General features: G+C 42.5%; 1 protein-coding gene across 1 annotated transcript in view; it reads right to left on the bottom strand.

Annotated features, from left to right (window-relative positions):
• The window catches only part of PLBD1 (phospholipase B domain containing 1), a 69,632-nt gene extending 55,909 nt beyond the window's left edge, over nt 1-13,723 (bottom strand). The window contains exon 1 of the mRNA XM_066355348.1: nt 12,937-13,723. Within this exon, the coding sequence (XP_066211445.1) occupies nt 12,937-13,054 (118 nt within the window). The 5' untranslated portion in view covers nt 13,055-13,723. The remainder of the gene's footprint in view (nt 1-12,936) is intronic.
• Between the last annotated feature and the right edge of the window lie 227 nt (nt 13,724-13,950).

Below are 13,950 nucleotides of genomic sequence, written 5' to 3'. Positions count from 1 at the left end.
ATTCAGTTTTAAATATAAAATAAAGGTTAACCTAGAAACTTCTTCTCTTTCAATAAGAGGCAGAATTTACATGCCACCTTGCATTGATTGTAGTTCCTCCCCCTCCCTGGAATCTTGAGAGTAAAATACCTCTAGGCTAGTGAGAGAAGATGAACCCTGAGGGATTTGTAAACATCTTTGACTGTGTTACCTTGAAAGTCTTAATGTTTCTGTGTATCTCCTAAACCAGTGGTAGTCAACCTGGTCCCTACCGCCCACTAGTGGGCGTTCCAGCTTTCATGGTAGGCGGTAGCGGAGCAACCAAAGTATAAATAAAAAGATAGATTTAACTATAGTAAGTTGTTTTATAAAGATTTATTCTGCCAAACTTAGCAAAAATCCGACATAAAGTACTTGGTAAATGATTATTATATGCTTTAACTTGCTGTAACTCTGCTTTATAAATTTATAAAGTGAAGTTACTTCCCTACGTTATAAATCACCATTACGATGGAACCTGTGGGTGGTTAAAAAACTTTAGTACTAACAGAGATACAAAAGTGGGTGGTAAGTATAAAAAGGTTGACTACCCCTGCCCTAAACAAATGTTGTCCGCTCATGCCATGATGTCATGCTCTCCTCCACCTGTGTGTGATCAAGTGTATATAAGCAGCCCCTGAATTATTTTTGGGACTGCACGATTTGGGCCTGCAGATGCCCTATGTCAGCCATATGTCGCTGGCATATTAAAATTTCCTCCTGTAATAAAACTCTTCAAAATTCATCTGGGCTGGGTGTCTCTACGTGAACTCGATGAAGTGAGGTACAGTGCCTTTCAGAATCTGGGGTGTGGTACTTTATAACAAGGTCAAAAAAATGTTAGACTCTGGTGACCACTTATTCTCAAAACTGTTTCCTCTCTTGAGTCTAGGACAACACTCTTCTGAATCTCCTCCTCCTTTGCCTGTTTGTACACTAAACAGCACACTTGGTAAAAACCATCTGGATGAGTCCATAGGTGCTAGAAATTCAAAATATTTAAAACAAAACCTATACTCTCTCCCAACCCATCCTCCATCTTCGGTGATCTCTGTGATTTTTCAGCCTGAAACCCGAGTTCATGCAGGACTCCACGCTTTCTTGCATAACCCATGTTTAACCGAACCTTCTGAGTGTCTCTCCCACCAGTCTTTAGCTCTGTGTCTCTATGCTACTTTGGGTATCACAACTAGCCTTACCTTTAAAGACACCATTTCAAGGTCCATCCTTCATGCTCTGCCAGAGTGACCTTTCTAAAATATAAGACTGATTTGTTTACTTGACTACCAAAAATCTTCAGTGTCTTCCTTTTCCTAGAAATAAACTTCTGCTTAGACCCTCTGTCTTCATCACCCGGATTGTACTCCTCATCCAGCTGTACCCTCACCCCATGCCCTCTGTGATCTGGAATCATTACACACCCCTCTCCAACCTGCCGTGGGTGGGTCCCGCACTTCTGACTTTGCATATGCTCTTTCCTCTGCCTGAGAGTTTCTCTCTTGTTAACCACCTAGTGATCTCAAAATTGCTATTTAAGCCTCAGAAGACAGCACTTGAACCCCGAAGGGGCTGACTTGCTCTACAAGCTCAATGTACTTTGTATATGCATCTTCTATAGGTCTTATCACTTTGTACCATAACTTACATGTCTGCCCGTGCTCCTACTCTGTGAACTCCTGGCCCCAAACTGCTTCTTCAACCATTAGTGGTCCATTACAGATACTCAATAGATATATATGAAAGGAAGAGAGACTTGGGAAAAGAGAACAGATAAAAGAAGTGGAGAAAGGAAATGGTATATAATACATTCGCTTCTCTGCCTATGAAACTACTGCACCGCTGTTTAGTAAAGACAGACTTCACATTCAGGTCATCAGAGGTGGGAAGAGGCCAGTATGACTCTCAGGGCTAGGCCGAGACTCAGCAAATGAATGTTGTGTCATTTACTGAGAAAGGGAGCAGGTGAGGAATAGTTCACAGAAGAGATATAAGTATAGTTTTGGACATACTGAATTTTTAGTAGTTAAGAAACTACAAATTTTAATCAGATTACATATTTATACACATATATAAGGTTACCTGTAGTCAACATTCAAAAGTGACTCAACATTTTGGGTTTTTTGATGCAACGATTATCTATCAAATAAGTGTTAAAAGTAAAATCTTAATCTTAGAGCATCATGACCACAATGGTAGACTTTCTTTTAAAATGGTCAAGTAGAAGTAATGACATTGATTATCATAAGTAGTGCAGAATACTTTGGCAATAGACTCCCGATGCCAAAGAATCGTTGAATTGTTAATAAAGCTACATATCAGCCACAATTTGACAATTGTGGGCTGTATCTATAGAGACTTCTTTTTCCTCTCTCAAATATAATAAATAAATATGCTTTTCGAATTAATTTTTGGACCATAAATACCTCAGCTCTTCCCAAGCCTTTCTCACAGACTGTCTTTGACCTTCCTCTCCAGTGAGTATTACCGGGAAATGAGAAAGCATGCATGGCTGACTGAATAAACAGCAGCCACAACTGGCCACAGCATGGGTGGTGTCATAAAAAGGAACTGCAAGAAAAGGAAGGTAGACTAATCAGTCTTTTTTCTTTCAGTTCCTTTTTTTTTTTTTTTGAGAGAGAGAGAGAGAGAGAGAAACAGGGATAGACCGGGACGGACAGACTGGAAGGGAGAGAGATGAGATGCATCAACTTATAGTTGTGGCACCTTAATTGTTCATTGATTGCTTTCTCATATGTGCCTTAATGGGGGGGAGGGCTGCAGCTGAGCCAGTGACCCCTTGCTCAAGCCAGCCACCTTAGGCTTAAGCCAGTGACCTTGGGCTGCAAACCAGTGACCTTTGGGCTCAAGTCAGGAGTCAGGGACCATGGGGTCATTTCTATGATCCCATATTCAAGCAAGCAACCCTATGCTCAAGTTGGTGAGCCCATGCTCAAGCCAGTGACCTTAGGGTTTCGAATCTGGGTCCTCAGTGTCCCAGGCCGACGCTATTCACTGTGCCACCAGCTGGTCAGGCTCTTCTCTTTCACTTCTACCCACAAGCATGGTTTTAGCTATGTTGTCATTTCTCATCCAGCACCCTGACCTTCCCTTTCCCTGTCCTTTCACAATGCACTTTGGCAGTCTCTTTTGCCATAAACTTAGCTTGCTCTCAATCTAAGGAATCAAGGGCTGTGTTCTCATTGTTACCACTACTTCCTAATTTCCTGACTACAAATAATACACTTCTGCAAATCTATGCTTTTTTGACATCAATGTGCATGCATGAATTTAATGATAAAAATTTACTGCTAACAGGCTGACCAATTTAGCAGATGCTTTCAAAATTAAGCCAAAATCTGAATTTCTCAACTCACCCTTGACTGACGTTCGCCATTCCTCAATGTTTTCTCCACATATCATTTCTTTCTGGTTTTCCCAGAACCACACTATTTTTTAAATTTTTCTTAAATCCGCCTGATCAGGCGGTGGCTCAGTGGATAGAGCGTCGGACTGGGATGTGGAGGACCCAGGTTCGAGACCCCGAGGTCGCCAGCTTGAGTGCGGATTCATCTGGTTTGAGCAAAGCTCACCAGCTTGGTCCCAAGGTCGCTGGCTCAGTCTGCTTGAAGGCCCACGGTCAAGGCACATATGAGAAATCAATCAATGAACAACTAAGGTGTCGCAACGAAAAACTGATGATTGATGCTTTTCATCTCTCTCTGTTCCTGTCTGTCTGTCCCTGTCTATCCCTCTCTGTCTCTGTTAAAAAAAATTTCTTAAATCCTTTAATGGCTTTTAAATCATTATAATTTATTTATTTTAAAATAAACACTCTATATTGGAAGCAGATGGTGTAGAAAATATAATAACAAAAAGGTAGGAAAATACTACCTAATTCTAATCTTAACCTTGCTTCACATGAAGCTCTGTGAAGGCAGGGACTGCTTCTGCTTACAACTGCATGTTCTAGGGCCCTTGTGCCCGGCACAGTAATGTATCCGTGACTCTAGTTTAATTGTGTGTGGGTCCCTGAACCTGTCTGCAAGGCCCCCTTTTCTCTGACTTTTCAGTGAGCCAACAGCAGCCCCACCTTGGCTCACCTCTGTCACTGTGACTTTTATTTCTCAGAGAGCCAAAGCAACCCCCCAGGCTCTCCTGTTGCTTCTTCTGTCTTCAGCCCTTCCTTGTTTTACTGTTTGCAGCTTTAATAAACATGCTCTCAAAGTGAAAAACAAGAACAAACAGAAAAAAATCAACTAATGAGTGAATAAGTGGAACAAATCAATCAATGTTTCTCTCTCTCTCTCTCTACCTTCCTCTATTTTTAAAATAAATATAGTATATTTTAAACATATATATATATAACAGCTTTAAAGCAACAAAACACCAAAGCAGAAAAATGCTGGAGATTTGCTTGAAACTGGAACGATCCCTTCGTTTCCTTCTCCTTTTCGAAACAAGCCTATTCTTCACTACTGGATTAAATCAGAGTTCTTGCTAAATGTCCTACCAAAAGAAAGTTAACTTTGACCATCCTAATTTGGCTCTCTTAGCTCACTCCGCATCTAAATTTCTCTTTAGTTATGTATATTTGTATGTATTTATTCACATAAGTTTAATTTTAAGGTCCTTGAGAATCAGTATAGGTATCACATACCTTACTGTATCAACTTCCTTGGACCTAACACAGCTTCTGTGTTGATTACCATATTTTTCGCTCCATAGAACGCACTTCCCTCCCCCCAAAAGTGGAGGAGGAAATGCCCGTGCGTCTTATGGAGAGAAAAATACAGTATTTTATTAAAATTTTAACACACCATTGGGTTCAGAATATTTTTTTTTCCTCCTTAAAACCATAGGTGTGTCTTATGGTCAGGTGTGTCTTATGAAGCGAAAATACGGTATGTGCCTAAATCCCAAATTTTCACACTAGCTGCAAAGATCACACTCAGAGACAAATTTGTATCAAGTCTGTAGTATATTAATTCTTGATTTCTAATTGTGAATTAGAATTTTGGTATCTTAGGTTTGCAAATGCTGATTTGGATAATCTGATACTACCTTATGTTGGAATTGACCTTGCTTTGCAAGGCTAACTGAACCAATTTCAGAGCCAGCTTGTGCTTTTCGATCAAGAGACTTTCAAAACTTCCCATCAGAAAATGGTATCTGTTGTTTGTTCAGACACAGAGTTTCAAGTTTTAGACTAAAATTTCCTAATAATTTCACTACCTCTAGTAGTGTCATTGTTTACCACATTGAGTAAGTTCCTGTATTGGAGCAGTAAAAATGAGGCAGGATAGTAAGCAGTTAGAAAAATTCCTTGGCAAGTGGAACGGGGAAAATGAGACAGCTGATTCAAACTGCCCCACCCCACCCCACCTACCTGCCTCCTTCTCCCTTGCATGGTCACTCTCTTAAGCATTAAGTCCTGAGGACAATGGGGTTCTGAACAGCATCAAATAATCTTAGGAACAAAGCCTCAGGGTCTGTTGGCCACAGAGGTGGAGTTTTGGTCAGACTAGAGATAATATCTAGACACCAGTTATATATCAGCACCAGGCCCAGAAAAGCATCAAACCAAAGTGAGGCCATGGCCAACATCAGGACCAGCTGCAATGACTAATGACCTCTCTAACACTAAGCAATCAATAGGGACCGTGATCCTGAACACACCCAGAAAGCTGATGAATATTCTATTGAGATCCTCCTCTGAGAACTCTTCCAAAGTCCCCACCTTTAAAAAACATATAAAACCCTTAAGGCAAGGGACCCAGCCTGCAAGTGCTCTCTCTCCCTCTTTCTGAAGCACGCTCTCTCTCTCTCTCTCTCTCTCGCTCTCGCTCTCGCTCTCGCTCTCACTCTCTCTCTCTCTCTCAGACCTGAACCTTTACCCCACCCTCTTTCAGGTGCATACCTTGGCTTCCTTTCTCCTAAACTCCAAGGGATCTTGTTTTGCCTCCGTAACTTGTCTCCTGAGCCCACACAGCCCAGCTGGCTCACTTCTCTACCTCTGTGACTTTCTAAGTAAACTTTGTTTTTCACTAGAGTTCTTGGCTCTGAATTCTTTCTTAGTCAAACTCAAGGACCGAGGTCTACATTTGCCGCTAAAACAAAGAAACTACATAATAGCTTAATGTATTTTCTAGCCACATATTAAAGCTAAGTTTTGAAAAGATTGTAAAATATAACAAGGAGCAATTGGAACCTTCTCATTAAAAAAAAAAAAGATGAAGCTTAAATGCATTAAAAACCTTAAAATACGGAACAAAATAAACCTTTTGAGGTTCATTCCATTATTGGTGCTGCTACCTCATTTGCTATCTCAATAGGTAATGCTTTATAATTTGGAATCCAACAACGCAAAAGATAACAGGTGACAAAAGTAAAAATAATGCCTAAATAAGTATGAAAGCAAAAATTTCCGTTCTGCATGTCAGAACAAAGTTCCAAGATGAAGATCACATGATTCGTAGTTTATATATTATGACACGTAATCACCATGAAAAAAAATTTTTAAATATTCTCCTTCGATTTAAAGACTGAAGGAGGATTCTTTTTAATTTTCTTTTTGAGAAAGTTTTTGATTTATGCTATCAGATTCACATTTCCAGAAGGACAAGGAAACAGGTTCATAATCAAAATGAATGGGCACTTCTCCCAGAAGTTGTTTTGGAATTTATCTTTTATACATTTTTTATAAACAAACTGATATAGGGAGAGCACAGGAAAATGTTTGAGCTCATAGAGAGCACTTCTTTTAGTCTGAAACATCAAGACAGTGGGGATGAGCAGTAGGAAGTCTTAGTGAGGCTCAGAAAGACAGAAAAGAGTTGAGAAGTTCTAAAGCAGCCATGATTAAAGTAATTAAGGTGATTTCAGTCAGACAGGTATAACCCAGAAAAGTGACCATGGACACTGCTTACTGTATTCTGAAACAGCAGCTTAATGAGTGTACCCCCAAAGTCCCCAAAATTCTAGGCTGTGACTAAGGAAAAATCCTGATTGTGTAAGTTATTACATCACAGCACACAGATGGTCATCTGCAATTGATAGGGGAGCCCAAAAGTGAAAAATTTGACTTCAGTAATAGTAGCTTTTAGTTGTAATGAATAGGTGATATGTAAGGGTTAGGAAATAGTTAATCTGCTTGCTGTTGTAATGAATAGGAAATAGTAAGGGTTAGGAAATAGTTAATCTGCTTGCTGTTGTAATGAATAGGAGATATGTAAGGATTAGGAAATAGTTAATCTGCTTGCTGTTGTAATGAATAGGAAATAGGTAAGGGTTAGGAAATAGTTAATCTGCTTGCTAGTCTCTTTTAATGGCTTCCTGGCCTTTACTTCCTAATGTAGTAAAAAGTTTACCTTTGTATGAATGTCGAATGTCTGTCGGGAAAAGTTTACATTGGGGAGGGACCTGACAATTAGGGTAGTTTAAATCACAATAGTTTTTTGTAAAAGCCTAGCCACAGGATTTACTGTAAAAAGTTAAGGTCTATAAATTAATTAAAAATTTAGTTCACCAATCTTAAATATTTACTTTGTATCCTAAGAATACAAGGAGTCTTTGTGTGTGTGTGTGTGTGTGTGTGTGTGTGTGTGTGTGTGTGTGTGTGTGACAGAGACAGAAAGTCAGAGAGAGGGACAGATAGGGACAGACAGGCAGGAAGATGAGAAGGATCAATTCTTCGTCACAGCTTCTTAATCTTCTTAGTTGTTCATTGTTTGCTTTCCAATATGTGTCTTGACCAGGGGGCTACAGCAGAGCAAGTGACCCCTTGCTGAAGCCAGCAACCTTGGGCTCAAGCCAGTGACGCTGGGCTTCAAGCCTGCGACCTTGGGCTCAAGCTAGCGATCATGAGGTCATGTCTATGATCCCACGCTCAAGCCAGTGACCCCACACTCCAGCTGGTGAGCCCCTGCTCAAGCCAGATGAGCCCGTGCTCAAGCTGGCGACCTCAGGGTTTCAAACATGGGTCCATCGCATCCTAGTCTGACACTCTATCCACTGCACCACTGCCTGGTCAGGCATAAAACAAGGAGTCTTTTCACAGATAATTTCCAGAGGTGCTAGGTCCTGGCTGTTACTGGGAGACACCTGCCTCCAGGTGTCTTAAAGATTTACAGAGGACACCAGATAGGATCATGCTGATTAGGCCTGTGCTACATCAAAAGAACTTGCAGAGGAAATGTTTCTGCAGCTGAACCCCCACCTCCTGCACATTGTTACTGACTAACTGCATGGGGTTTTTACTTTGATTTCTTTTCCCCTGAACCTTATAAAAACTGCTAACACCAGGAGAGTGGGGGGGGGGGGGGCAACTTTGTGGACAGGACTCCCTTGCCTTCCAGGGTACCTGTACGTATTTCTGAATTAAAGACACTCTTATATACTCAGTCTGGTTCATCTCTTTTGATTGGCTAAATGCCACAAACTGCCTTGAACCCACAATCTTGTATCTTTATCAATAGATCCATGATGCCTTTTCAAAGAAAAGCAACTTCAATGGCCAGTAACAACTGCCATTCAATTACAGTCATGCATAGCTGAACAGTGGAGATACATACTGAGAAATATGTCAATAAGTGACTTGGTCATTGGTGGAATTTCAGAGTTCAGTCACGGAAACCTAGATGGTATATCTTACTATACATCTATTACCCTGTAGAGAAGAAAAAATAATTTTTTCTGTTCTTCTGGGTCTTTGACTGAGCCATCCCAGAAATAAAAGACAGATTAACAAGAGAAAATCAAACAAAAGTCAAATAACATGTATATTTCCTGTATACATTGGAAAGATCCAGGAAAATCAGAGTAATTCACTAAAATGGCTGAAGCAACCACCTTAAATACCATTTTCCACTGAAGACAACAGATGTTGGGGGTGAGGAATTCAGTTATGGAAAAGCACAATAAACAAGTAAGGTTGTTGTGCAGACTTTAGTTGTTGCTTTCTGTATTGATGAAAATTTCTAGAGGTAAGGTCATTCCCTTCTTGCTGGTACAGTGAGGGCACCCTTACAAATGGAGATTTCCCTTATAAATGTAAATGCCTTTTAGAAAAGGCATTTTGGCTTTCACAAGTCTCCCATGCCTGCTGTTTCTTCAATTAACCAACATAAAATAATCCGTATGCCAAATAGATATGTTTTGGGATGACAAATTCGGTACCCCTACAGCTCCCAGACTATAAACCTGTACAGCATGTCACTGTGCTGCAATTGTAACACGACAGTCTGTGTGACGTGCTGCACTCTGAGCTACAATGACTACGATATCACTAGGCAGGTGCAGGACCTTTTCACCTCTATAATAACCTTATGGGACCACCACTGTATATGCAGCTGACTAAAATGTCATTATGCGGCATAAGACTGTATATCGCGGTCCCTCGTCTATGGTGTGGGTTAGGCTTCAGAACACTCCCCCACATCCCATGATAGGTGAAAATCCGCAAAATAGAGACCTCATATTTATTTTATTCTTTATATATACTGTATTTTAAGGCTTTATAAACTCTCCCCACACTCTTATAAACCTTTCCCACACTATTGTGAACCTTTCTCACACTCTTATAAACACTTCCTATGTATTTTCCATACGTGTGAGTCTTTGTCTATTCATCTGCTGTACGCTACGTATTTTATTTCGATTTAATATTCTTATAATATGTTTTAATTAATATTTTTTATATTGTCTTCAATTTTTTAGGCTAGAGAATGCTTATTTTATTGCAAAAATAATTAAAATAATAAGTATATAAAAATACCTATATACTGCAAAATCCCTCAATATAGTGAAAAATCTGCAATACAAAATTAGATATATACAATTTAAAAATCTGCGATACAGTGAGACCGTGAGGTACGACTGTATAGCTCCTACTGTATATAGCCAGGCACTGTTCCTCACACTTTATGAGAGAGATAGTATCATAATATCCATTTTACAGATGAAGAAACTGAGGCTTAGAGAGATTAGATAATATACTTAACATTGCACGGTATGTATTAGAATCGGGTTTCAAACACAGGCACTCTGGTTCCGGTGTATGTTTGCAGAATTTGATACGACCTCTCTAACATTATATTTCAAAAAATGAAGAATAGCCATAGAGTGGACGTATGGAGCAACCAGTTTAAGCGAATTTGTAAATAAGAATGCTCTCAGAGTTAAAGGATCATTTGAGATTGGTCTCAACCAAAGGTCAGCTAAGTCATGGTAAGAAGACTGAAAGACTCCCAGAACTGTAAACTCCCCGACAGCCACGGAAAGGTATTACTTATCTAGAGGGACAATCTGTTAGTCTCAACTGGGCACTGGTGAGCCCTAGAAGCCTGGAAAAGGCAGTGAGCGCTGTCCATGGAAGACGCACCAATGAGTTGATTGAAGTGTCGAGTCCTACTGGGAGGCAGGTGAATCAGCTCCCCATCCTGAAAACCCCTCATATTATCTATTCCATGTAGTCTGAGTACAAGAACCTGCCTGGAGCAGGCTACACAAATAGCCAGTCTGCTAAAGATTAACAACTAGCATTTTGGTGAACATACTTTGTGTTTATCAGGGTGAATCAACTTCCTTATCCCCGATTAGCTCTGGAGCGCTAGAAAGAATGTACAATATCTGGAGTCTAGCCATGCAAGTGTGAGAGCCAGATTTGGAACCAGTTTTACCAAGGTTTATGCCATCTTATAAGTCTCTTGGCCTCGAACCCATCCGTTCCTAGTGACAACCTGACTGCACTATGCAAACAGCTTAGAAAAATTATTCAAGACATCCTAAAAACAAATATGGGGCTTTTCTTCTGGAAAAATAAAAGCAATTTTCTTACACATCTTAAAGTCTATAATAGTTTGAAGTCTTTCTGGATTGCTGGGTGTAAGGTTGGCAGAACGGCTAGTAGCAGAAATGACCTCATGCTCTGCCTTGACTCCCAACCCACTTGGCATGGAGTCAGCTTATTTATCATTTGAGGAACTCAGTTTAAGAAGCAGTTTCTAGGCACTGGCCAGGTAACTCAGTTTCTTAGAGTGTCATCCTGACACACCAAGGTTGCAGTTTGATCCCCAGTCAGGGCACAATAGGAGAATCAACCAATGAGTGCCTAAATAAGAGGAACAACTAACTGATTTCTCTCTCTCTCTCTCTCTCTCTCTCTCTCTCTCTCTCTCTCTCTCCTACTCCCCCTTTTTCTATAAAATAATAACAATAAAAGTAGTTTCTTGCCAAGTGATAGCTTCTAGAATAGACAATGTCTCATCTTCAGAAAAGTCTCTTCCTCACTCCTCAGGCTGCCCCAACTCCCATCTACAGAAACATTTAAAACAATCCCAATCATCTAAAAGAACAGAAAAGTGAGAAAAGTTTCAGCCAGCATTCCAGACATAAAACTCCTTTCTATATCTGGGGCCCTCTATCTTGTCTCAGGTGTGTGAATGAACAGTTTCCCTGGGGCCAAAAGGTGATGTCAATGCCATCTCCATCGTCCTGGGAAAGAAAGAATGTGTGGGTAAATCCAGCATCTGGAGCCTGGAGGCCTGGGCAGCTTAAAAGAATGGAAAATTTTAATAGTTACAAGTGGGCTAGCTGTGAAAACCAAGGTCCTGAAATAGGATGGAAGGTGATGTAAGAAGAATCAGTACGCTCATTTGAGAAAGGGACGGACGGACGGCTCTCTCTCAAACTCCACCTTATTCTTATGCAAGGTCAACATAGAAAAGGGATTATGAAATAAAACAAACTGGATCCTCTCTTTATATTACTTCTGAAGTCTTCCAAATTTCTTTAGTTAATGTTGGTTTTACTCATTGGGAGTGCAAGTGACAAATCCAAGGTCGTTTTTCTGGTTGTTCGTTTGGTTTTTGCAAAGGGTACATACAGAGAAGTGTCAATACATGTAAAGGTTAAAACCTGTTTTTCTCAGGGAAGTAGTTAAGTAAATGCCTTTTAACATTTTAGCTCTGCTTTCATATGCTAAATTTCTCTTAATCCCAAATATTCTCATCTGCAGAATGGGGATAATAATCTCATTTAGATGATCCTATAGTGAGCGTTTTAAGATAAAACAGAAACCCCTTTAACAAGCTGACAATACCAAGTTGCACTTCTTCCCATTTTATTTTTTTGTTTGTTTGTTTGTTTTCTTGTTTTTGTTTGTTTGTTTTTTTGTGTTTTTCTGAAGCTGGAAACGGGGAGGCAGACTCTCTCGCATGCGCCTGACCGGGATCCATCCGGCATTCCCACCAGGGGGCAATGCTCTACCCATCTGGGGTGTCGCTCTGTTGCAACCAGAGCCATTCTAGCGCCTGAGGCAGAGGCCATGGAGCCATCCTCAGCGCCCCGGCCAATTTTGCTCCAATGGAGCCTCAGGTGCGGGAGGGGAAGAGAGAGACAGAGAGGAAGGAGAGGGGGAGGAGTGGAGAAGCAGATGGGCGCTTCTCCTGTGTGCCCTGGCCGGGAATCGAACCCGGGACTCCCGCACGCCAGGCCGACGCTCTACCACTGAGCTAACCGGCCAGGGCCCCCATTTTAAACCAGTCATTGACAAAGGTGTGGGGCGGGGTAAGGGAATGGCATACTGGAATCATACCTCCCTATGATGTGAATAAATATATTTAGATGTCCTTTGGCTGGCGCTTTGAAGACCAGCCGGGGCTCAGCAAGCCAAGCCGTGCAGGAACGAACCGATTTGTCTGCCAAGATTTCTGGCCAACACTTTGCAAGTTCGCGGGAGCACACCCATGCCCTTCTCGCGGACCGTCCCGGAGCCACAGCAGCGCCAGGGCGAAACCCCGTCAGTGCCCGCAGAAACGCGCTCCTTGCGCCCCGCCCCTCGCCCCCGAACCCGGACACCCGCTGGACACCCGGGCGGCGACTGGCGCGGCGAGGGGTCTGTCCCGGGCGCGCTCCGCTCACCTGCCAGGCTCTGCGGCACGGCGGCGGCCAGGAGCAGCAGCAGCAGCAGCAACGGCGACGGCGGCGTCGATGGCGCGGGCAGCCGGGGGAGGCGCCCGTCCAGGCTGCGGCGGGACATGGCTCTGCGGCCGCGACCTCCGCTCGAGCGGACCAGGCTGCCGGCGGTGGCGGCTGTTGAAAGAGCGGCTCGTGGGCCGGCAGCGGGGCGCCGCGGCTCAGAGTTGGAGCGTCCTTAACTTTCTTCTTTCATTAGTTCTGCTGGTTTGGGGCTTTTGATGGCGAGGAAGCCTCACGTGGCCCTGGGAACAACCTTCGCCCCGTGGTGTCCCAGTCTGGGAAAGGCGGGTCCTTTCTGACCCTCTAGCGCCCAGTGGGCCGGGCTGGGGAAGCTCCTCAGCTGCACTTCTGGGACTTGCCGACGTTACGCGCCACTTTCTCTGCACTCGTCCGGCAACTCTGCAGCCCTAGGTTTGAACAAATCAGTTCACTTAGCACCACTTGCCTCTGTGTGCAGGGCCAGCCACTCCAGTCAGCGGAGGTGAGGCACCCTGAGCGATGGGGAAGAGCATGCCCCTGCCTACACGCAGCTCTGATTCTCTGCCGTCCCGGAGACGTCTTTACCTGGCCTTTGTCCCGCAAGGATCAGAGCCCCTCCATCCCAGGCTGTTTAACCTAAATCCACGTGCTACAACTGGTGACTTTTGATCCTTTGTTTTTCTCTTCATTGGCTGGAGCCACCAACGGAGAGTGATTGAGACCCGGCTGAGAAATCCCCATTTCTGTGAAGTCAGTTGAAAGAGACATTGTGAAGTAGGCAAAACTATGTCTTGGTTGACATTGTGAAGTTGGCAGAGAGTGCCCTAGGTGACATTGTGAAGTAGACCAAAGGTATTTTATTCATTCAATAAGCCCACCTTGTGGGCCAGGTACCAGAGGTTTTATAAAGACAATAATAGCATGCCTTACTACAGCCAAGAAGGGCAGAGCCATATAAATCATATAAATGTACTTGGA

Source organism: Saccopteryx leptura, chromosome 1, assembly GCF_036850995.1.
Source record: "Saccopteryx leptura isolate mSacLep1 chromosome 1, mSacLep1_pri_phased_curated, whole genome shotgun sequence".
NCBI lineage: Eukaryota > Metazoa > Chordata > Mammalia > Chiroptera > Emballonuridae > Saccopteryx > Saccopteryx leptura.
The sequence above is the reverse complement of the archived record's forward strand: the minus strand, read 5'-3'. Positions and strand labels throughout refer to the sequence as shown.